The sequence below is a fragment of the Ranitomeya imitator genome, chromosome 2, assembly GCF_032444005.1.
Source record: "Ranitomeya imitator isolate aRanImi1 chromosome 2, aRanImi1.pri, whole genome shotgun sequence".
Taxonomy (NCBI): Eukaryota; Metazoa; Chordata; class Amphibia; order Anura; family Dendrobatidae; genus Ranitomeya; species Ranitomeya imitator.
Window position 1 is genome coordinate 289,152,295 of NC_091283.1, and position 23,945 is coordinate 289,176,239.

Genomic DNA, 23,945 nt, shown 5'->3' on the forward strand with positions numbered 1-23,945 from the left:
AAAAAAAACCCATAAGTTTTAAAGTAATTTCCCCATCTCATTTAATTATACTACTCTATGTTATCTGTTTTGCACAATTTGTGACTCACATATATAGTTTCTCCTCACCGGAGTTATTTTTGACGGTCAACAAAACACGATTTTCCATGAATTCATTTTTCACAGTATGGTAATGGATTTTCCCTGTGTGGAATTGTTCATATTTAAAGTATTTGACCTCTACTTGGACAACCCATTCTCATTCCTCAAATTTAGTCATGTAAAAAATAAGAACAATAATACAAACCTCTCATGCTGGTGTCGATCCAACGTTGTTGGCACTTGCGTTCCTGGGGCTCAGGTGAGGTTCTTAAGTCATGTGATCCCTGCGCCCAATCAGTGCTGTTGTCACTGTCCCCAGTTTCAAACAAGTCGAACATTAAGAGGAAGTCAAAGAGCAGCCCTGGCTTCCTCTTGATATTCAATATGTCCAAAGGTATGGATAATGAAGCCAGCACTGATTGAAAGCAGGATTAACGTGACATAATCTCACATGAGCCCTGAGAATGAGAGTGCCGACACCAGTGGAACAGCGACGGCATGGTCGGTGAGTATGAGTGTTTTATTTTAACAAGGCCAAACATAAAGAGGGGACAATCCCTTTAAGAAAATACAATTTTCAGTTAAAACATTTCCAAATCTCTGAACATGATAAATGTTTTTCCTCAGTGTGACTTCTCTGATCTTTAAGAGTTGATTTCCATGTAAAACATTTCCCACATTAAGAACATGAAAAAGGCTTTGTTCCTGTGTGACTTCTCTGGTGATTAAGAATAGATGATTTCTTCACAAAACATTTTCCACATTCTAAACATGAAAATGGCTTCTCTTCTGTGTGAGTTCTCTGGTGCTTAGCAAAATTTGATTTCTGTGTAAAAGATTTCCCACATTCTAAACAGGGAAAAGGCTTCTCGCCTGTGTGGGTTCTCTGGTGCTTAACAACATCTGATTTTTGTTTAAAACATTTCCCACATTCTGAACAGGAAAAAGGCTTCTCCCCTGTGTGAGTTCTATGATGGTTAACAAAACTTGATTTATGTGCAAAATTTTTTCCACATTCTGAACAGGAAAAAGGTTTCTCTCCAGTGTGGGTTCTCTGGTGCATAACCAAAGTTGATTTCATGTTAAAAAATTTTCCACATTCTGAACAGAAAAAAGGCTTCTCTCCTGTGTGAATTCTCCGGTGCTTAATAAAATTTGACTTCAGGTTAAAACATTTCCCACATTCAGAACAGGAAAAAGACTTCTCCCCTGTGTGAGTTATCTGATGTGTAACAAGGTGTGATTTCCATGAAAAACATTTCCCACATTCTGAACATGAAAATGGCTTCTCACCTGTGTGACTTCTCTGATGACTTACAAAATCTGATTTCTGGTTAAAACATTTCCCACACTTGGAACAAGAAAATCTATTATCTGCTAGGTGAATTTTTTGATGTTTAGGAAAAGACTTTTCAAAGGGAAAACTATTTCCATATTCTGAAAGCGAAAATGGCTTCTTTGCTTTCAGAGCACTTTGTTTTCTAATGCTTATTTTGTGACTTTGATTTTCCTTAGTAGTCGCTAATGAATCAGAAGACAGGACCTGTCTCAAAGGATCAGATGATAGTTATTTGCTGTGAAGGTATGATGGTATATCTGGAGTAATGGCAGTCACTTCAATTGTATCCTGTGGGATCTCAAGAACATCCGATTTAAAAATTAAAGATGTCAGCTGTCCACCTGATCTCCTTGTCCAGTCATCTGCCAAGAATAAAACCAATTATTATTTTTGAATAAAATATCCTTGAATTTTATATTTTTGAACATTTCTACTTAAACTAGCTGTAGAAATGGCAAGTTATATAAAAATATTGAATTATTCACCAAGACAATTCACAGTCCAATAGAAATTAATGGAAATAATGGAATAAAAAGCCACCAAACAATGTTATGTAGGTGAAAATAATACCAATGAAAACTCTACTCATCTCACAAAAAAACCAAACCCCATTCAGGTCCACATTATTAGCGGTTCAAAGGCTCTTGAAAAGCAACATGACTTCCATAAAACAATCTAGTGAAATCAAGTCTAGTAAACTCAAATCTCCCCCTCACTTCTGAGCCTTGCAGTGTGCCCAAGCCGCATTTAGCATCCATGTATTTGCCATTACTATAGTGAGAAAAACCCACTTAATTTACGGTCTGTGTGTCTTCTGCAGCACTATGCGGGCACTATGTGTTGGGTAAAAAAAAATGGCATATTAGTAATTTTTACTATAAAACATCCACTGTGTGCTGATTTCCAGAAACTGACTGTCATTACTGGTCAGGAAAATATGATTTTCCATTGTTCGGGATACACAGCCAGTGCTCTCTGCTACTCCTCCCACCAATGGTTTCTGTAAAACCAAAATCCTTCTTGCAGTCCCTTCCCTTTCCAATATCATGGATTGGAAGAATTTCAGTGGTAAAAATGATGTTGCTTCCTAAGATACTATACTATTTCCGGAACGTGCCTATATTGGTTCCAGCACATACGTTGAAGTTGTCGCAGAGTTTGATATTGAGATTTACGTCCTACCTCTGATAGCTGTCTCATCTGCTGCAATAGACTCTAATGGTATAAACTCCCTCTGCTTGCTGTCTGCTGTCTGTCATCTGCTACTATCTAGCAACATATTTGAATGTGCCTGCTTAATGATTGGTATAATTCATTGGTTGCATTGTACGATTTACTCACTGTTTGATGTATATCCATGACTGTGGCCTCTCTAGATACTATCAGGTGGAAGGTGTTATAGCATGTTGCCAGCCACAATATGTTTGATCATTTAACTATCCCCTGGTGTGCTGGCCCCAGCTGCCAAATTATCCCCACCCTGGTCCCACAATCCATCTCTGCTGACCCAGCAGTCTGGACTATAAATTTAGAACCATCCTTAGGGGTGCACGCATGTGGGGGTGCACACATCACAGAAGCAAAGAGTCACGAAGATAAGCGTCGTGATACAGCAGTTATTCCATGGCAGTTAGTCAGGTAACCCACACTGTTCTCCCTTTTATCCATGTGCTTTATTCCTATCCTCCTGTGTTCCCTTGCAATCCACATTCACCGCCCAATCCCCCCTCCATCACGACTCATATACATCAGCTCTTCTCTCCTTCCCTCTCCCATGTAAAGCTCCCATGCACTTCTCACCTTCCTGAGAAACCTCAGCCCATTGTGCCCAAACACACTGCACAAAAAAACTTCATACACTTCCAAAAACTACTTTTTATCTTCTTACTCCTACTGATTTTGGGGGACATCTCCCCAACCCCAGTCCCCCATCCCCCAACCTCAACCGCTACCCTACCTCATATCAAAACCATACTAACCTTACTAATATTACTTGCACTCCCTCATCTCTCTTTTTCAATTGTGCCCTTTGGAATCCACGTTCTGTATGTAACAAGCATCCTTTCCTGCACAACTACTTTGTGAACAACTCTCTGAATCTGTTGGCCCTCACTGAAACCTGGATCCAGGATTCTGACACTGTCTCCCCTGCTGCCATTTCCCATGGTGGCCTACAATTCTCCCATTCCCTGAGACCCACAAACAGACCTGGTGGTGGAGTCGGCATACTCTTGTCCCCACAATGCACGTTCCAGGTTATACCCCCAGTTCCATCAGTCTCATTCCCTTCTTTTGAGGTCCACACCATCAGGCTCTTTCGTCCCCTCTCCCTCAGAGTAGTGGTCATATACCAGCCCCCAGGCTCACCCACCCACTTCCTGGACCACTTCTCAGCCTGGCTGCCGCACTTCATGTCCTCAGAACTCCCAACCCTTATCCTAGGAGACTTCAACCTCCCCATAAACAGCCCCACTTCCACATCTGCATCCCAGCTTCTATCACTAACCACTTCTCTAGGCCTTTCACAGCTCTCAACCTCTGAAACACACAAAGACGGTAACACCCTGGACCTGGTCTTTGTCCGACTCTGTTCAATCTCCCACCTAGATAACTCACCGCTTCCCCTCTCTGACCACAACATTCTATCCTTCACACTCACAATTCCTCGCCCACCCCAGCACTCTCCTACCTACGACACACTCAGAAATTTACATGCCATTAACCCTCATACACAATCAGACTCCTTACACTCATCATTGTCCCCAATCTCTTCTTTTTCCTGTCCTGATCTGGCTGTACATCACTACAATGACACTCTTAGAAGCACCTTTGACTAAGTAGCTCCCCTCACCCTCAGAACCTCCAAACACAGGGTGAAACAGCCTTGGCTCAAATCGCAAACCCGATTTCTCCAGCGATGCTCTAGGAGTGCTGAACGCTTATGGAGGAAAACACACACCAGAAGACTTCATACACTTCAAATTTATGTTAAGGACCTATAACTCTGCCCTTCACCTCGCCAAACAGTCCTACAACACTACCCTGATCTCCTCACTATCCAACAACCCCAAGAAACGTTTTAACACCTTTCACTCCCTCCTCAGGCCAAAAGCACAAGACCCTATCACAGACATTCGTGCTGATGACCTGGCTTCCCACTTTATAGAGAAAATAGACAATATCCGTCATGAAATCTGCTCCCAGACACCAAGTGCAATGACTCCCATCCCTCCCTGCATCTCCCCTGGCTCACTCTCCACATTCGATCCCATCACAGAAGAAGTCTCCAAGCTCCTCTCCTCTTCTCGTCCGACTACATACACCACCGACCCCATTCCCTCACACCTCCTCCAGTCTCTCTCTCCAGTCGTGACAACTCACCTAACTACAATTTTTAATCTCTCCCTCTCCTCTGGCATTTTCCCCTCCTCCTTCAAACACTATCATTACTCCATTACTAAAAAAAAAAACATACCCTCGACCCATCCTGCACAAACAACTACGAGCGGTCTCCAATCTCCCCTTTATCTCAAAACTCTTGGAGCGCCTAATCTACTCCCGCCTTACCCGTTACCTCTCCACTCATTCCCTCCTAGACCCTTCACAGTCCAGTTTCTGCCCCCTACATTCGACAGAAACTGCACTCATCAAGGTGACCAATGACCTTCTGACAGCAAAATGTAACGGCGACTACTCTCTGCTCATTCTCCTTGACTTTTCGACACTGTTGACCATTCTCTCCTACTCTCTAGGCTCCAGTCACTAGGCATTAAGGACACTGCTCTCTCCTGGTTCTCCTCCTACCTTTCTGACCGCTACTTCAGTGTTCTGTTCTCTGGCTCCACTTCATCTCCTCTTCCTCTCACTGTTGGGGTACCTCAGGGCTCAGTCCTTGGCCCCCTTCTCTTCTCCCTCTACACAGCCCCAATTGAACAGACCATCAGCAGATTTGGCTTTCAGTACCATCTTTATGCTGATGACACACAACTATACACGTCATCCCCTGACCTTACCCCCGCTGTACTACAGAACGCCACTGACTGTCTGTCTGCAGTCTCCAACATCATGTCCGCTCTCTATCTGAAACTCAACCTCTCCAAAACTGAACTTCTTCTGCTCCCGCCTTCTACGAACCTCCCTAAATCTGACATTTCCCTCCCGGGGGGGCACCATAATAACACTCCGGCAGCAGGCACGCTGTCTGGGCATTATGTTTGACTCCGATCTCTCCTTCACCTTTCACATACAATCTCTTGCCCGCTCGTGCCGCTTACACCTAAAGAACATCTCTAGAATCCGCTCTTTTCTCACCATGGAGACAACAAAAACCCTCACTGTCGCCCTAATACACTCCCGCCTGGACTACTGTAATGCTCTATTAATTGGCCTCCCCCTCACGCGACTTTCCCCTCTCCAGTCCATCCTTAATGCGGCAGCCAGGGTCGTCCATCTGGCTAATCGTTACTCAGATGCATCCGCTCTTCGCCAGTCGTTACACTGGCTGCCCATTCATTACAGGATACAATTCAAAGTACTTGTTCTCACCCACAAAGCTCTTCACAGTGAGTCACCCCCATACATCTCTTCCCTCATTTCGGTCTATCGGCCTAGCCGACCGCTGCGCTCTGCAAATGACTTTCAACTAACCTCTGCACTAATCCGTACCTCCCACTCCCAACTCCAAGACTTCTCCCGCGCTGCGCTAATCCTCTGGAATGCTCTACCCCAAGATATTAGGACCATCCACAACTTGCATAGTTTTAGGCGCTCGCTCAAAACACATTTGTTCAGAGCGGCATATCACTTCACTAATCAAAGTCATTGTGTGTGTGTGTGTGTGTGTGTGTGTAGCCCATTCACTATCTCCATCTATCCCCTACCCCCTGAAGATGGCTGGACCATCATTGTAAACTAGATGGTGGCACGATTCTAATGCATCGGGTATTCTAGAATATGTATGTATATAGCAGCCACATACTATAGAGCACAGGCCACGTAGTATATAGGAGCCATGTAGTATATAGCATACAAATAGTACGTGGCCTGTGCGATATAGTATGTGGCTGCTATATACATACATACATACTGTAGAATACCCGATGCGTTGTATATAACGCAGCCCATGCAGTATCTAACACAGGCTACGTAGTATACAGCAGCCGTGTAGTATATAGTACTGCCCGCGTAGTATATAGCAGCCATGTAGTATATAGTACTGCCCACGTAGTATATAGCAGCCATGTAGTATATAGTACTGCCCACGTAGTATAAAGCAGTGTTCCCCAACTCCAGTCCTCAAGGCCCACCAACAGATCATGTTTTCAGGTTTTCCTTTGTTTTGCACAGGTAATGCAATTATCACCTGTGCAATACTAAGGAAATCCTGAAAATATGACCTGTTGGTGGGCCTTGAGGACTGGAGTTGGGGACCCCTGGTATATAGCAGCCATGTAGCATATAGTACTGCCCACGTAGTATATAGCAGCCATGTAGCCAACGCAGCCCACGCAGTATTTAGAAGTGTGGGCACATACAGTTAGGGCCAGAAATATTTGGACAGTGACACAATTTTCGCGAGTTGGGCTCTGCATGCCACCACATTGGATTTGAAATGAAACCTCTACAACAGAATTCAAGTGCAGATTGTAACGTTTAATTTGAAGGGTTGAACAAAAATATCTGATAGAAAATGTAGGAATTGTACACATTTCTTTACAAACACTCCACATTTTAGGAGGTCAAAAGTAATTGGACAAATAAACATAACCCAAACAAAATATTTTTATTTTCAATATTTTGTTGCAAATCCTTTGGAGGCAATCACTGCCTTAAGTCTGGAACCCATGGACATCACCAAACGTTGGGTTTCCTCCTTCTTAATGCTTTGCCAGGCCTTTACAGCCGCAGCCTTCAGGTCTTGCTTGTTTGTGGGTCTTTCCGTCTTAAGTCTGGATTTCAGCAAGTGAAATGCATGCTCAATTGGGTTTAGATCTGGAGATTGACTTGGCCATTGCAGAATGTTCCACTTTTTGGCACTCATGAACTCCTGGGTAGCTTTGGCTGTATGCTTGGGGTCATTGTCCATCTGTACTATGAAGCGCCGTCCAATCAACTTTGCAGCATTTGGCTGAATCTGGGCTGAAAGTATATCCCGGTACACTTCAGAATTCATCCGGCTACTCTTGTCTGCTCTTATGTCATCAATAAACACAAGTGACCCAGTGCCATTGAAAGCCACGCATGCCCATGCCATCACGTTGCCTCCACCATGTTTTACAGAGGATGTGGTGTTCCTTGGATCATGTGCCGTTCCCTTTCTTCTTCAAACTTTTTTCTTCCCATCATTCTGGTACAGGTTGATCTTTGTCTCATCTGTCCATAGAATACTTTTCCAGAACTGAGCTGGCTTCTTGAGGTGTTTTTCTGCAAATTTAACTCTGGCCTGTCTATTTTTGGTATTGATGAATGGTTTGCATCTAGATGTGAACCCTTTGTATTTACTGTCATGGAGTCTTCTCTTTACTGTTGACTTAGAGACAGATACACCTACTTCACTGAGAGTGTTCTGGACTTCAGTTGATGTTGTGAACGGGTTCTTCTTCACCAAATTAAGTATGCGGCGATCATCCACCACTGTTGTCATCCGTGGACGCCCAGGCCTTTTTGAGTTCCCAAGCTCACCAGTCAATTCCTTTTTTCTCAGAATGTACCCAACTGTTGATTTTGCTACTCCAAGCATGTCTGCTATCTCTCTGATGGATTTTTTCTTTTTTTTCAGCCTCAGGATGTTCTGCTTCACCTCAATTGAGAGTTCCTTTGACCGCATGTTGTCTGCTCACAGCAACAGCTTCCAAATGCAAAACCACACACCTGGAATCCACCCCTGACCTTTTAACTACTTCATTGATTACAGGTTAACGAGGGAGACGCCTTCAGAGTTAATTGCAGCCCTTAGAATCCATTGTCCAATTACTTTTGGTCCCTTGAAAAAGAGGACGCTATGCATTACAGAGCTATGATTCCTAAACCCTTTCTCCGATTTGGATGTGGAAACTATCATATTGCAGCTGGGAGTGTGCACTTTCAGCCCATATTATATATATAATTGCATTTCTGAACATGTTTTTGTAAACAGCTAAAATAACAAAACTTGTGTCACTGTCCAAATATTTCTGGCCCTAACTGTATCCCTGTTAAAAAAAAATAATAATTAAAATAAAAAATAGTTACATACTCACCCCCTCGGATCCAACGGCGCTGTGGCGATGGGCGCACGGAGGCCGCCAACTTCCGGTCCCAGGATGCATTGCAAAATTACCCAGAAGACTTAGCGGTCTCGCCAAGTCTTCTGGGTAATTTCTCAATGCATCTCTGGGACCGGAAGCTGGCGGAAGGCGCGAGCGCATCCTCGGACAACGGAGGGTGAGTATAGCAGGTTTTTTTTTTTATTATTATTTTTAACATTAGATTTTTTTTACTATTGACGCTGCATAGGCATTTTTAGATAACAGGAAATCACAAATATAAAGAAAAATGAAAAAAAATCTAAACATTATAAATATTTTCATTTTTTGATTTTTTCATTTTTCTTTGTATTTGTGATTTCCTGTTATCTAATAAAATCATTATTGCATGGGGATCTATGCTGGTCCTTCCGTTCTCTAAACATTACCATTCTGATGGGTGTGATATGATGCCCCCGGGGGTTGAATGTGGTATGCATGTTTATGCAGGTGGTCTGTGTCTGGCTCGCCTTTACTATCTTCCTGTGCCATGTCTTTTCTATCTTCATTTTTCCTTCTAGTAATTTACTAAGACCACCATACTCCCCAAAAGCTGCATGTGATGGGGGTCGCCATATTTCTACATTGCGCAGAGATACATGGGAGGGTCATGGACTATTATCCTTCGCTCTCCCATTTGAACATTGAGTCCCCTTTGGGGCTTTGTTGTGAGTTCTGTTTTTGGGCTCCCTCTGGTGGTTACTGATGGTACTGGGTGACTTGTCTTTCCTGGGTCTCTGGGTTCCACCTGTTCCATCAGGATATGGGAGTTTCCTATTTAACCTGGCTTTGCTGGCATTTCCTCGCCGGTTATCAATGTATCCAGTGTGTCTTGTTACCTCTGCTCCCTGCTCCTAGAACCTTCTGGTCAAGCTAAGTTTGGATTTTCCTGTTTTGGTGTTTTGCTTTATTTGGTTTTTAGTCCAGCCTGCAGATATGTGATTCTTGCTGCTGGTTGCTCTAGTGGGCTGAAATTGCTCATCATGTACCATGAGTTGGCACATGAGTTCAAGTAATTTCAGGATGGTTTTTTGAAGGGTTTTTCGCTGACCGCGCAGTTCACTTTTGTATCCTCTGCTATCTAGCTTTAGCGGGCCTCATTTTGCTGAAACTGTTTTCATACTGCGTATGTGCTTTCCTCTCACTTCACCGTCATTATATGTGGGGGGCTGCTATTTCTGTGGGGAATTTCTCTGGAGGCAAGAGAGGTCTGTGTTTCTTCTAATAGGGGAAGTTAGATCTTCGGCTGGAGCGAGACGTCTAGGATCATCGTAGGCACGTTCCCCGGCTACTTTTATTTGTGTGTTAGGTTCAGGGTCGCGGTCAGCTCAGGTTCCATTGCCCTAGAGCTTGTTTGTATTTGTGCTTGTCCTTAAGTGATCCCCTGCCATTGGGATCATGACAGTATAACCGGCCCACAAAGTGTTAATTGTATTGGCTGAAGTAGGAGGATAAGTAGTCTGAGGAAGTTTTTTTTTTTTTTTTTTTCTCTTTCCCTCAGAGTTTGCTGCCTAGCCATATTGCAGCCTGGCTACTTCCTCCTCCTCTTAATCTTTGAATGGCTCTGATCCCAGCTGTTTATCATGGACGTCCAGAGTTTGGCTTCCAGCCTGAATAATCTTGCCGCTAAGGTTCAAAATATACAGGATTTTGTTGTACATGCTCCTATGTCTGAACCTAGAATTCCTGTCCCAGAGTTTTTTTCTGGAGATAGATCTCGTTTTCTGAATTTTAGGAACAATTGCAAGTTGTTTCTTTCTTTGAAATCTCGCTCCTCTGGAGACCCTGCTCAGCAAGTCAAGATTATTATATCTTTCCTGCGGGGTGACCCTCAGGATTGGGCATTTGCATTGGCACCAGGGGACCCTGCGTTGCTTAATGCGGATGCGTTTTTTCTGGCATTGGGTTTGCTCTATGAGGAACCTAACCAAGAGATTCAGGCTGAAAAAGCTTTGTTGGCCCTCTCTCAGGGGGAAGATGAAGCAGAAATTTATTGTCAAAAATTTCGGAAGTGGTCGGTGCTTACTCAGTGGAATGAGTGCGCCCTGGCTGCAAAGTTCAGAGATGGCCTTTCTGAGGCCATTAAAGATGTTATGGTGGGGTTCCCTGCGCCTACTGGTCTGAATGAGTCTATGACTATGGCTATTCAGATTGATCGGCGTTTACGGGAGCGTAAACCTGTGCATCATTTGGCGGTGTCGTCTGAACCGTCACCTGAGATAATGCAATGTGATAGAATTCAGTCCAGAAGTGAACGGCAAAATTATAGGCGGAAAGAAAGGTTGTGCTTTTATTGTGGTGATTCAGATCATGTTATATCAGCATGCTCTAAACGCACAAAAAAGGTTGATAAGTCTGTTGCCATTAGAACTTTACAGTCTAAGTTCATTCTGTCTGTGACTCTGATTTGTTCATTATCATCCATTTCCGTCGATGCCTATGTGGATTCAGGCGCTGCCCTGAGTCTTATGGATTGGTCATTTGCCAATCGCTGTGGATTTAGTCTGGAGCCTCTGGAAGTCCCTATTCCTTTGAAGGGAATTGACTCTACACCTTTGGCTATGAATAAACCTCAGTATTGGACACAAGTGACCATGCGTATGACTCCTGTTCATCAGGAGGTGATTCGCTTCCTGGTACTGTATAATTTGCATGATGTCCTAGTGCTTGGTCTGCCATGGTTACAAACTCATAATCCAGTCCTTGACTGGAAATCAATGTCTGTGTTAAGCTGGGGTTGTCAGGGAGTTCATGATGATGCACCTCCGATTTCTATCGCTTCATCTACTCCTTCTGAGATTCCTGTGTTTTTGTCTGACTATCGGGATGTTTTTGAGGAGCCTAAGCTCAGTTCGCTTCCTCCTCACAGGGAATGCGATTGTGCTATAAATTTAATTCCAGGCAGTAAATTTCCTAAAGGTCGTTTGTTCAATCTGTCAGTGCCAGAGCATACTGCTATGCGGGATTATGTTAAGGAGTCCTTGGAAAAGGGATATATCCGTCCATCTTTGTCCCCTTTGGGAGCAGGTTTTTTTTTCGTGGCCAAAAAAGATGGTTCCTTGAGGCCTTGTATAGATTATCGTCTTTTGAATAAGATTACCGTAAAATATCAGTATCCTTTGCCATTGTTGACTGATTTGTTTGCTCGCATTAAGGGGGCTAAATGGTTCACTAAGATTGATCTTCGGGGTGCGTATAATCTTATACGAATAAAGCAAGGTGATGAGTGGAAAACCGCATTTAATACGCCTGAGGGCCATTTTGAGTATTTGGTAATGCCTTTTGGACTTTCTAATGCTCCTTCAGTCTTCCAGTCCTTTATGCACGATATTTTCCGTGAATATCTGGATAAATTTATGATTGTGTATTTGGATGATATTTTGTTTTTTTCTGATGACTGGGAGTCTCATGTTCAGCAGGTCAGGAAGGTGTTTCAGGTCCTGCGGGCCAATTCCTTGTTTGTAAAAGGCTCAAAGTGTCTCTTTGGAGTCCAGAAGATTTCTTTCTTGGGGTATATTTTTTCCCCTTCTACTATTGAGATGGATCCCGTCAAGGTTCAGGCTATTTGTGACTGGACGCAGCCTACATCTCTTAAGAGTCTACAGAAGTTCTTGGGCTTTGCTAATTTCTATCGTCGTTTTATAACTAATTTTTCTAGTGTTGTTAAGCCTTTGACGGATTTGACTAAGAAGGGTGCTGATGTTGCTAATTGGTCTCCTGCGGCTGTGGAGGCCTTTCAGGAACTTAAGCGCCGGTTTTCTTCTGCTCCTGTGTTGCGTCAGCCAGATGTTTCGCTCCCTTTTCGGGTTGAGGTTGATGCTTCCGAGATTGGAGCGGGGGCGGTTTTGTCACAGAGAAGCTCCGATGGCTCAGTGATGAAGCCATGCGCGTTTTTTTCTAGAAAGTTTTCGCCGGCTGAGCGGAATTATGATGTTGGTAATCGGGAACTTTTGGCCATGAAGTGGGCATTTGAGGAGTGGCGTCATTGGCTAGAGGGTGCTAGACATCGTGTGGTGGTCTTGACTGATCACAAAAATTTGATTTACCTTGAGTCTGCCAGGCGTCTGAATCCTAGACAGGCTCGTTGGTCACTGTTTTTCTCTCGTTTCAATTTTGTGGTTTCATACCTGCCAGGTTCAAAGAATGTGAAGGCGGATGCTCTTGCTAGGAGTTTTGTGCCTGACTCCCTTGGAAATTCTGAGCCCTCTGGTATCCTTAGGGATGGGGTGATTTTGTCTGCTGTCTCCCCAGACTTGCGACGTGCTTTGCAGGAGTTTCAGGCGGGTAAACCTGATCGTTGTCCGCCTGAGAGACTGTTTGTTCCGGATAATTGGACCAGTAGAGTCATCTCCGAGGTCCATTCTTCTGCGTTGGCAGGTCATCCTGGAATATTTGGTACTAGAGACTTGGTGGCCAGGTCTTTTTGGTGGCCTTCCTTGTCGAGGGATGTGCGTTCTTTTGTGCAGTCTTGTGAGGTTTGTGCTCGGGCTAAGCCTTGCTGTTCTCGGGCCAGTGGATTGTTGTCACCTTTGCCTATCCCGAAGAGGCCTTGGACGCACATTTCCATGGACTTTATTTCGGATCTCCCTGTCTCTCAAAAAATGTCCGTCATCTGGGTTGTGTGTGATCGCTTTTCTAAAATGGTTCATCTGGTACCCTTGCCTAAGTTACCTTCCTCCTCTGAGTTGGTCCCTCTGTTTTTTCAGAATGTGGTTCGTTTGCATGGGATTCCTGAGAACATTGTTTCTGACAGGGGATCCCAGTTTGTGTCTAGATTTTGGCGGACGTTCTGTGCTAAGATGGGCATTGATTTGTCCTTTTCGTCTGCATTCCATCCTCAGACGAATGGCCAGACTGAACGAACTAATCAGACCTTGGAAACTTATTTAAGGTGTTTTGTTTCTGCTGATCAGGATGACTGGGTTACCTTTTTGCCGCTGGCCGAGTTTGCCCTTAATAATCGGGCTAGTTCTGCTACCTTGGTTTCTCCTTTCTTTTGTAATTCGGGGTTTCATCCTCGTTTTTCCTCTGGTCAGGTGGAACCTTCTGATTGTCCTGGAGTGGACATGGTGGTGGATAGGTTGCATCGGATTTGGAGTCATGTGGTGGACAATTTGAAGTTGTCCCAGGAGAAGGCTCAGCAGTTTGCTAATCGCCGTCGCCGCGTGGGTCCTCGACTTCTTGTTGGGGACTTGGTGTGGTTGTCTTCTCGTTTTGTTCCTATGAAGGTCTCTTCTCCTAAGTTCAAGCCTCGGTTCATCGGTCCCTATAGGATCTTGGAAATTCTTAACCCTGTGTCGTTTCGTTTGGATCTCCCGGCATCGTTTGCTATTCATAATGTGTTCCATCGGTCGTTGTTGCGGAAGTATGAGGTACCTGTTGTTCCTTCGCTTGAGCCTCCTGCTCCAGTGCTGGTGGAGGGAGAATTGGAGTATGTTGTGGAGAAGATCTTGGATTCTCGTGTTTCCAGACGGAAACTCCAGTATTTGGTCAAGTGGAAGGGTTATGGTCAGGAGGATAATTCTTGGGTGGTTGCCTCGGATGTTCATGCTGATGATTTGGTTCGCGCTCTTCATAGGGCTCATCCTGGTCGCCCTGGTGGTTCTCGTGAGGGTTCGGTGACCCCTCCTCAAGGGGGGGGTACTGTTGTGAGTTCTGTTTTTGGGCTCCCTCTGGTGGTTACTGATGGTACTGGGTGACTTGTCTTTCCTGGGTCTCTGGGTTCCACCTGTTCCATCAGGATATGGGAGTTTCCTATTTAACCTGGCTTTGCTGGCATTTCCTCGCCGGTTATCAATGTATCCAGTGTGTCTTGTTACCTCTGCTCCCTGCTCCTAGAACCTTCTGGTCAAGCTAAGTTTGGATTTTCCTGTTTTGGTGTTTTGCTTTATTTGGTTTTTAGTCCAGCCTGCAGATATGTGATTCTTGCTGCTGGTTGCTCTAGTGGGCTGAAATTGCTCCTCATGTACCATGAGTTGGCACATGAGTTCAAGTAATTTCAGGATGGTTTTTTGAAGGGTTTTTCGCTGACCGCGCAGTTCACTTTTGTATCCTCTGCTATCTAGCTTTAGCGGGCCTCATTTTGCTGAAACTGTTTTCATACTGCGTATGTGCTTTCCTCTCACTTCACCGTCATTATATGTGGGGGGCTGCTATTTCTGTGGGGAATTTCTCTGGAGGCAAGAGAGGTCTGTGTTTCTTCTAATAGGGGAAGTTAGATCTTCGGCTGGAGCGAGACGTCTAGGATCATCGTAGGCACGTTCCCCGGCTACTTTTATTTGTGTGTTAGGTTCAGGGTCGCGGTCAGCTCAGGTTCCATCGCCCTAGAGCTTGTTTGTATTTGTGCTTGTCCTTAAGTGATCCCCTGCCATTGGGATCATGACAGGGCTTCTTCTTTAGGGCTCATTGATGGTGGGCTTTTATTTGGTATGGGGTATATGCCTAAGGTCTATTTCCCTTTTTTACCATGCCTTTTCTGTCGCATGATTCCGTGTGTGCACTTCTGTTCCTAGTGCATTACTGCCCATATTGCTTTCATTTATTTTGGCACAACAGGCCATTATCATTAGCGTGCTGATGCTTCCCAGCATGTCTTTGCTATGGAGAGCATGGTGGCTTCTGGCTTATTAGGGCCGCGCATGCGCAATGCAAGCCGATCGCCTCACTGCTTGTAGGGCATTTTTCTCTAAGCGGTGCGGCCGCTTTGCGCGTGCCCACTCACGCTTGCCAGCTCTCCTGCTCTTGGAGCTGGGGGGACGGACTTTGTCAAGGCTCACACTTCCACGCTGGCGCAGTGGATTATGTGCCCTACTTCCGCCCTGGCTAGAATTACGCTCACCGGATCTCTATCAGGTCGGTTATACTGTAGCTATGCAGGATTTAGCCTTCAAGCCATAACTACCCCTGACAAAGCCCTATTTGGAGGGCGATACGCGTGGGGTCGCGTCACTTGGTTCCTGTTGGCCTGCACACGGGGACGTTGTTCCCTTTTACTCTCTGTGGGTAATGTTACAGCTCTTGGTTCTACTATGGGCAACTATTCTGGCCATGCTTTAAACCTTGCTTATGCCCCATCTGTATTTGTGGAGTTTTCTCCATATTTGTCCACCGATGGTGCCCAGGTGGTTTATATTTAGATACTACTATTAGGGTATTTTTCGCCTTCCCTGTGTGTATTGTCCTATACCGGGGATTTGTGCGGCTCACAGGTGTTTAGGATCTTGCAGGTTTTTGTTTCCAGTCCCATGAGCCAGAGGGTCCGTTTTCCAATTATATATACATGTGTGCGGGCTTATAAATGTTCATTATATACTATATGTAATATTTGTATACAGACCAGGTTTTTCCATGTGCATTTGTTTTTAATTAAGTTTTAAGATTTGTGTGTGGTTTGCTAATAAATTTCCTGTTTATATACTTGGGTTATTGTCTTTTTTTTATATCCGTGGTGTGCATATGTATAGTGGCTGCCCTTTTCCTTTTTTTTTTCGTATCATATGGCATTGGCCACTTTTTGCACCCCGGCTAGAATTGATCTTCATGGAATATAGTAGTGCGCTCATTGCTTCTTGTTTGCCTTAATATACAAAGGTACTACCAGGCTTCTGTTAGACCAAGACAAAGGTGCTGGTGGACTGACGACACTTCTAAGCTTTGGGGAGATCTAGAATCCAGTATAGTAGAACATGAGAAAATGTCCCACTTCTTATGGCACCTAAGATTATCTAGGAATTTCTCTCCCAATACTTCCCCTACAATTGTAGCTGGAATAAACGTCTGGAGAAATAAAAATAAAATAAACTGGTCCCCTTTAGATTGGATAATGTTCCGCTGGAAACACTGCAGTATGCCATCCCATTCCGTAAGCTAGATGATTGGATAGAAGGAGAAATAATTCGACTGGGGAACTTGATGCAAGCTAATGTTCAGTCTCCATTTAAATAAATACAGCATTAATAAGAGACTTTTTCAAATATCTTCAAATTAAACATTTTATGAACAGTATGAATAATGGGTCAGAAAGCTTAAAATCTAATTATGAATTCTATTTTTCTATTAATAGGGACTCTCCTAAAGGGATTTCTAGAGCATATGAAGCTATAAATGCTTTCACTGAGCTTAAATCTTTGCCTTTTGTTACCAGGTGGGAGAGAGCCTGAGGGCTCCTTCTCACTTGCGAGAAATACGTCCGAGTCTCACAGGTTAAAACCCTGCTCTGGCGCTGGCACTCCAGAGCGGAGCGAGCAGACGCACAGCAATACATGGAGCTTCACGTTCCGATCTGGAGTGTCGGCGCCAGAGCAGGGTTTTAACCTGCGAGACTCGGATGTATTTCTCGCAAGTGAGAAGGAGCCATTAGGCTGTACTTTTACCCAGTAAGAATGGTCACAGGGATTCCAGACAGACAAAAAGTCTTCACATAGCATAAACCATTTGGAAACCCCTCGGAAGATCTTGTACAGGTGATATTTCACCCCGTATGGTCTCAATAAGATATTCCCACAAACATCAGGTTCATTCTGGAGGTGTCAGAGGTGGGTGTTTTGTTGCATGTTTGGTGGGCATGTACCCTAATCCGCCCTTACTGGTTACAGATTTATAGTACGATTACAGGGATACTGGGATATGACATAGTGTGGGTGTCACGAGGCTACTGCGACAGAGAGGTTCCAGAGAACCGCAGCGCTCTGGGCCTCGTTCACACAGTGAACAGAAGCTCTTCACCTGTATTCTGACCTGGCTGCTTTGTGCCAGCAGTGCAGGAGTTAACCTTATTGCTGAGAGTTGGGTCTCTCTCAGCTGAAGTGGATTTTGTAATCTGATCCTCTATATAGACGCAGTCCTGACTTCAGCTATTGTCAGTGATCAGTTCTACTGCCTAGCTTGGAGGTTGAAGGAGCGTAGTGTTGGTGTTGGAGGTTTATTTACAGAGATTGGTGTCTGCTGTTTTGGGTTGCATGATTAACCTGTTTTCCTTCCTAAGTTTATTCCTTCTCTTCCCTTCTCTGTGTTTCCTATGTGGTTGTGTGAGCATTTGGTGAGTTTGAGACTTTTAGTTATCTTGTCTGTATACCCTGTTATGTGTTGTATAGTTACACTGGTGCGGTCCACCTCCTTTGGGGGGAGAGGGGGCCACTGATAGGGCCTGCACAGGAGACAGGGATACGCTGGCGGCTCGGGCCTCCTAACCATCATAGGTACCCCCGAGATAAGGGAAAGCCATGGCCCCATTAAAGTGGCAGGGACAGGTGCGGGTCCCAGTACGCCGTCCTGCCCCTTTATCACCGCATACGGCGTGACAGTGGGATCCTGCAACAGCTTTAATATATCTGAACCTGGAGAGACTCCAATATGAGGACGCAGTAATTACAAGCCACATCCTGACAGCTACAATATAGCAAAGAATTGATGAAAAAAAAAGGTGTTACAATTCCTTCACTGCAGGAGACAATGAGAAAAATTCATTATAACTGTATTATGGAACACATGATAGCCAGTCGCATGGGCAGGGTTAGACAATTTATAGTTATCTGGGAAAAATGGTTTATTTACTGGAAGTACTCTTCTGATTGATAGAAATTAAAACTCCTAACACAAATATCCATTATATTCCTTTGCTTACAATTAAGCAGCACAGAATACCTGATATTAGTTATGTAACATTACAAATTGTCAAGGTGAGCACTTCATAACTGACATCACCAAAAAGAGCAATTATCTGTGTTATTTGCGTTATTGTTAAAAATTCTCTTGTTCCTGGTAAGGAAGTAGTTTGGAATATTGACCAAATCTTGTACTATTGGTTAATGATTGCAATTATTTGAATGGCTGTTGTCAATGTATCTTCTTACTCTGGAACCAATAGAGTTTATGTTATAAAAAAAAAAAATCATGGTCATTCCACAAAATATTGATTTCTGAACTCTTCCCGAGTTAAAACATTAATATTGTTGTTTCTAAATGATTATGAACTTGTTTTTTTAGCATTATTTGAGGTCTGAAAGCAATGCATTTTTTTGTTATTTTAATTTCCCTTTTTCAGAAAATAAATACAAAATTTATTGCTTGGAACTTTGGAGACATGTTATCAGAAGTTTATAGAATAAAAGAACAATTTACTCAAAAATATACCTATAAAGAGAGAATAATCAGACAAACTGAGCATTTTGAAGTGGTCTCTTAATTTTTACCAGAGCTGTATGTTTGAGGGTAGACCTCCAACACTAAACCCGAGTTTTATGACTCCTGGCCAGAAAAGTAGAGATAGCATTAGTGCTCCATGTTTCAGGAGAGAATGTGCAGTAATATGAATTCCTTAGGATCGAATATATAATGTAATTTATGATATTGAGTAAAGCCATGAAACCAGGTATCGAGCCATGTCAACACATCAAGGGAGAGAAGATTTATTCATGCAATAAGATATTTGGGTTCTAGCCAACAGTATCATTACCCTCCACTTTTTCCTGGGAGACCCATCATAATTTTTCAAGTTATTTTCAAACTTGTCAGCACATTCTACGTACGCTGTCATTTAGTTTTGTAGTTTACAGATCTTGACAGGTAATGGTCAGCATCTTCTAATTTAGGTAGGTAGATATTGGCTCTATGAAAAAGGGCTTTCAAAGACCAAAGTTATTTGAACAGTTTTGGATGGAGGAGAAAGTTGTGGTCTAGTGATAATAAAAATCAGTAGGACAACACAAAAATAGTGATAATCGATTGTGATATGGCCAGTCTACACCACAGATAAAACAGCCACAGCCGGTGACTGAGAAGAATCTGTGACTTCTCTGCATTTAGTGGTTACTACTCACCTGGGTAGTCATATGTAGGAATCTCCTCATTACACCGCTCATCACCCCTCAAATATGTCTCTGTAGTATTAATATGGGTCAGATCTTCACTCTGAAACAAATATTGTAAAGGTCACAGACAGATGGAGAAGTCACATCTATGATCAGCTGTAATCCTACCATCTCCACCGTTCTCATTACACAAGAATAAAACATATAATACTGGTGGATAAAGCAAGGCTGAGCACAAGACCTTCACCACCGTCTACACATCATGGGGGAGATCTCATGACACCTTTTCTCCATCTACCTGATGATCCTGAGGAACGTTGGGATCTTCCTGTTTACAGTCCTGTGGAAGAAGAGGACGGGGACATCTCTCTGGTGTTGTCCTCTTACTGGATAGATCTGGAGGAAACACATACAGGGACTGAATTTATTCTTTGTATACAGATAATTGCAGACTGAGGATATTTAGTCATGTCTATTACCTGCTGATGTTAGGGGTTGAGCAACCTCCTTCATGACATCATTGAACAGACCTTTGTGTTCTTCTAAATACTCCCACTCCTCCATGGAGAAATAGACGGCGACATCCTGACACCTTATAGGAACCTGAGACATACAATGATATCATCATCCCCCCGATCCCTTCATAGCGTTACTGTATAATGTCCCAGCATTCCCAGCAGTGTCACCTCTCCAGTCAGCAGCTCAATCATCTTGTAGATGAGTTCCAGAATCTTCTTGTTATTGATGTCCTCATTTATCAGGGGGTGATGTGGAGGCTCCGTGATTGTGCTTAAGGGTCTTCCCCATCCTTTAGACACAGGGGCCACACTGCGCTCACTAGAGGTCTTCTTCACTACTGTGTAATCCTGGTTATGGAGAGACACATTAATAAATCTCACTACAGACATTTCCAGAGTCCTCACCTCTCCAGTTCTGTCCATTTGTTATTCCCATAGATAAGAATGATGTAATGTGACGTCATCAGAATCTCTCACCTCTCCAGTAAGATGGAAGAGGATCTCTAGGGTGAGGTGTAATATCCTCTCTGCCATCTTGTCTCTGTCCATATCCATCTTTAATGGGTAAATCAAGAAAATGTTCTTCTATAGAAGATCATCACTGAGAGGATCTGATATTCTAGAGACCCTAAATGAGAAGATGAGCCGATGTAACATCATAAAGGATTCTGTGTAATATTACAATTACTGGAGATAATAAGGGAAACATATCAGGAGATAGAACGTGTAGATATTCTATTTTCTAGTCTTGTAAAGACTGGAGCATAATTGCAATTGCTGACTAAGACATCTCCTCCATCTTTCCAATCACTGGCTATGTTACTCACTGCTTTGTCAACTGATCGGCTGCAGGAAACACAAGTTCGTTGGGACTGACCAGAAAATATAGAGACCGACGGAGAACCTAGCAGCAGTCGTACTTTATTTTACAGTATATAGTTTTCTTCTTTACATCTACTAAAAAAACCTATATATTTAGGCCACAGACAACAAGCAGTTTCTTCCTCGGAGTCGGCAGCTGAATACGTTCCTCATAGACTCATCTTCCATAATGCTAATTCTCGTCTCATTTTCCGACACTGGAATCGGCATTAGCAATACTGCAGGAGATATTCATTACACGTGACAGAAGAAATACCGTATATACTCGAGTATAAGCCGACCCCCCTAATTTTGCCACAAAAAAACTGGGAAAACTTATTGACTCGAGTATAAGCCTACAATAGGAAATGCAGCAGCTACCGGTGAATTTCAAAAATAAAAATAGATGCTCCATACCGTTCATTATTGCCCCAAAAGATGCTCCATATAAAGCTGTGCCACATATAATGCTCCATACATTTCATTATGGCCCCATAGATGCTCCATATAAAGCTGTGCCACATATAATGCTCCATACATTTCCTTATGGCCCCATAGATGCTCCATATAAAGCTGTGCGACATATAATGCTCCATACATTTCATTATTGCCCCATAGATGCTCCATATAAAGCTGTGCCACATATAATGCTCCATACTGTTCATTATTGCCCCATACATGCTCCATATAAAGCTGTCCCACATATAATGCTCCATACCGTTCATTATTGCCCCATAAGATGCTCCATATAAAGCTGTGCCACATATAATGCTCTATACATTTCATTATTGCCCCATAGATGCTCCATATAAAGCTGTGCCACATATAATGCTCCATACTGTTCATTATTGCCCCATAGATGCTCCATATAAAGTTTTGCCACATATAATGCTCCATATCATTCATTATGGCCCCATAGATGCTCCATATAAAGCTGTGCCACATATAATGCTCCATATCATTCATTATGGCCCCATAGATGCTCCTTATAAAGCTGTGCCAAATATAATGCTCTGCACCGTTCATTATGGCCCCATAGATGCTCCATATAAAGCTGTGCCATATATAATGCGGCTGTTGCTGCTGCAATAAAAAATCTCTCATCTCTCTTCGCTCAGGACGCCGGCGCTTTCAATATTTATCTGCTCCTCGTGCGGCTCTGTCTCCAGCACTGATGCTCAGCAGAGGGCACGCACTGACTACATCACCGCGCCTCTGACCTGAGCGTCACTGCCAGAGGACGCTGAAGACAGAGCCGCACCGGAACAAGGAGGAGGTAAATATCGCGCAGCGCTCCCTTCCCTGTATACTTACCTGCTCTCGGCGCGGTCACTGCAGTCCCTGCTTCTTCCACCGCTGCATCTTCTTCCTGTATTGAGCGGTCACAGTTACCGCTCATTAGAGCAATGAAAATGCGGCTCCACCTCTATGGGAGGTGGAGCCGCATATTCATGACTGCAATGAATGGTACCATGTGACCGCTCAGTACAGGAAGAATCTACAGCGCTGGAAGAAGCAGGGACCGCGCTGAGAGCAGGTAAGTATAACTAGACAGCCCCCGCTGTTATGATCCGGTGACCTTGGAGCAGCATGAAAACGTTCACTGGAGTAAGTGGTCACTGTACTGACCGCAAATCCTGATCTTAACACCGCAACTAGTAGTAGCCGTGGGGTGTACCTAACAAACCCTAGACACCTCGTCACAGCCGGAGGACTAAATACCCCTATAGATGGAAATAGGAATTCTACCTTGCCTCAGAGCAGAACCCCAAAGGATAGGCAGCCCACCACGAATATTGTCTGTGAGTAGGAGAGGAAAGACACACACAGGCAGAAAACAGGATTTAGCACAAGAGGCAGAGGCGTAGCTAGAGCTTTTGCCGCCCGGGGCTGTTCCCGAGTTTGGCGCCCCCCCCCCCCCCCATCCCCCCATCCCCCCATCCCTCCCCCCCCTCCAGCTCAATACACACAAAGGTTACCAAAAATGGTTTTCCTGTTTTGTAGAACTTAAACTGGGCCTAATGGTGTCACCCCCACATGCCACACCTGTGACTTAATACCACCACACCATGACCAGGCCACATAGTGACCGAATAATACTACATACAAGGGACAAATACCACCGCACCATTTCCAGACCACATATTACCACCACATAGTGACTGAATACTACAATACTGATCAGTAATTTAAAAAAAAACCACAATACTATCACCATAAGTGCCAGTATTCACAGGAGATCTGTACTTAGTATGCAGTGTCTGTGTAGAGGTAATACAGAGATCACTGGTGACATTATACACAGGACCTCTATATAGTATACAGTGTATAGTGTCAGTGTATAGGTAACACTGACTCACCAGTGACGTCTCTAGGTGAAGTCCTTCATCTTTTATCCAGCACAGACCGCCATCATTCCTTCCAGCCAGGACTCGTTTCTGCAGGAAATAACACAGTTATCTCGAGCTCCGCTTGCAGAACACATTACTTAATTTTTCACAACTTCTACATTACACCACATGAAGAAAAAAAGGTGATATAGTGTCACTCTGCACAGTAACAGGACCGCCCCCCCATTTAAAACAGTATACTCAAAAAATAAAATAAATACATCACTGCAGTAACAATATCCCTTAATTATCCCCTATGGTAATAATATTCCCCACCCTGGCCCCGTTTATCTCATTCCTGGCTCCAGCCATATGTTGTCGTATCCTGCCCTCATGAGTATCCATTCTACCCCATATGATCTCCCCATCCTGCCCCACCAGCCTCCATCGTATCCGTCCTGCCCCATGATCCAATCCTGCCCCGTGTCTCCAATCATGCCCCGTATCTACATTCTGCCCATGCCTCAAGTCCTGCCCCCAGTGTGTCCAGCATATTACCCCCATGTTGTCCAGCAATCTGCCCCAGTGTGTCCAACATATTACCCCCATGTTGTCCAGCAATCTGCCCCAGTGTGTCCAGCATATTACCCCCAGTGTGTCCAGCAATCTGCCCCAGTATGTCCAGCATATTACCCCCAGTGTGTCCAGCAATCTGCCCTCAGTGT

The 23,945-nt window shown here is 43.9% G+C and overlaps 2 protein-coding genes across 2 annotated transcripts in view; both read right to left on the reverse strand.

The window, feature by feature from the left end:
• Positions 1–760: 760 nt before the first annotated feature.
• Positions 761–1,515, reverse strand: LOC138666425 (gastrula zinc finger protein XlCGF17.1-like). Its single transcript, XM_069754647.1, has 3 exons — positions 1,507–1,515; positions 980–1,432; positions 761–889 (listed from the first exon to the last, which is right to left on the reverse strand). The coding sequence occupies exons 1-3, from the start codon at positions 1,513–1,515 to the stop codon at positions 761–763; spliced, it is 591 nt and encodes a 196-aa protein (XP_069610748.1).
• Positions 1,516–1,641: 126 nt separating this feature from the next.
• Positions 1,642–23,945, reverse strand: part of LOC138663223 (uncharacterized) — a 51,834-nt gene continuing 29,530 nt past the window's right edge. The window contains exons 2-8 of the mRNA XM_069749386.1: positions 23,251–23,328; positions 20,507–20,657; positions 20,198–20,377; positions 19,991–20,114; positions 19,810–19,907; positions 19,521–19,611; positions 1,642–1,782 (exon numbers count right to left, since the gene is read on the reverse strand). Coding sequence (XP_069605487.1) covers positions 1,649–1,782; positions 19,521–19,611; positions 19,810–19,907; positions 19,991–20,114; positions 20,198–20,377; positions 20,507–20,584 — 705 coding nt within the window. The 5' untranslated portion in view covers positions 20,585–20,657; positions 23,251–23,328 and the 3' untranslated portion in view covers positions 1,642–1,648. The remainder of the gene's footprint in view (positions 1,783–19,520; positions 19,612–19,809; positions 19,908–19,990; positions 20,115–20,197; positions 20,378–20,506; positions 20,658–23,250; positions 23,329–23,945) is intronic.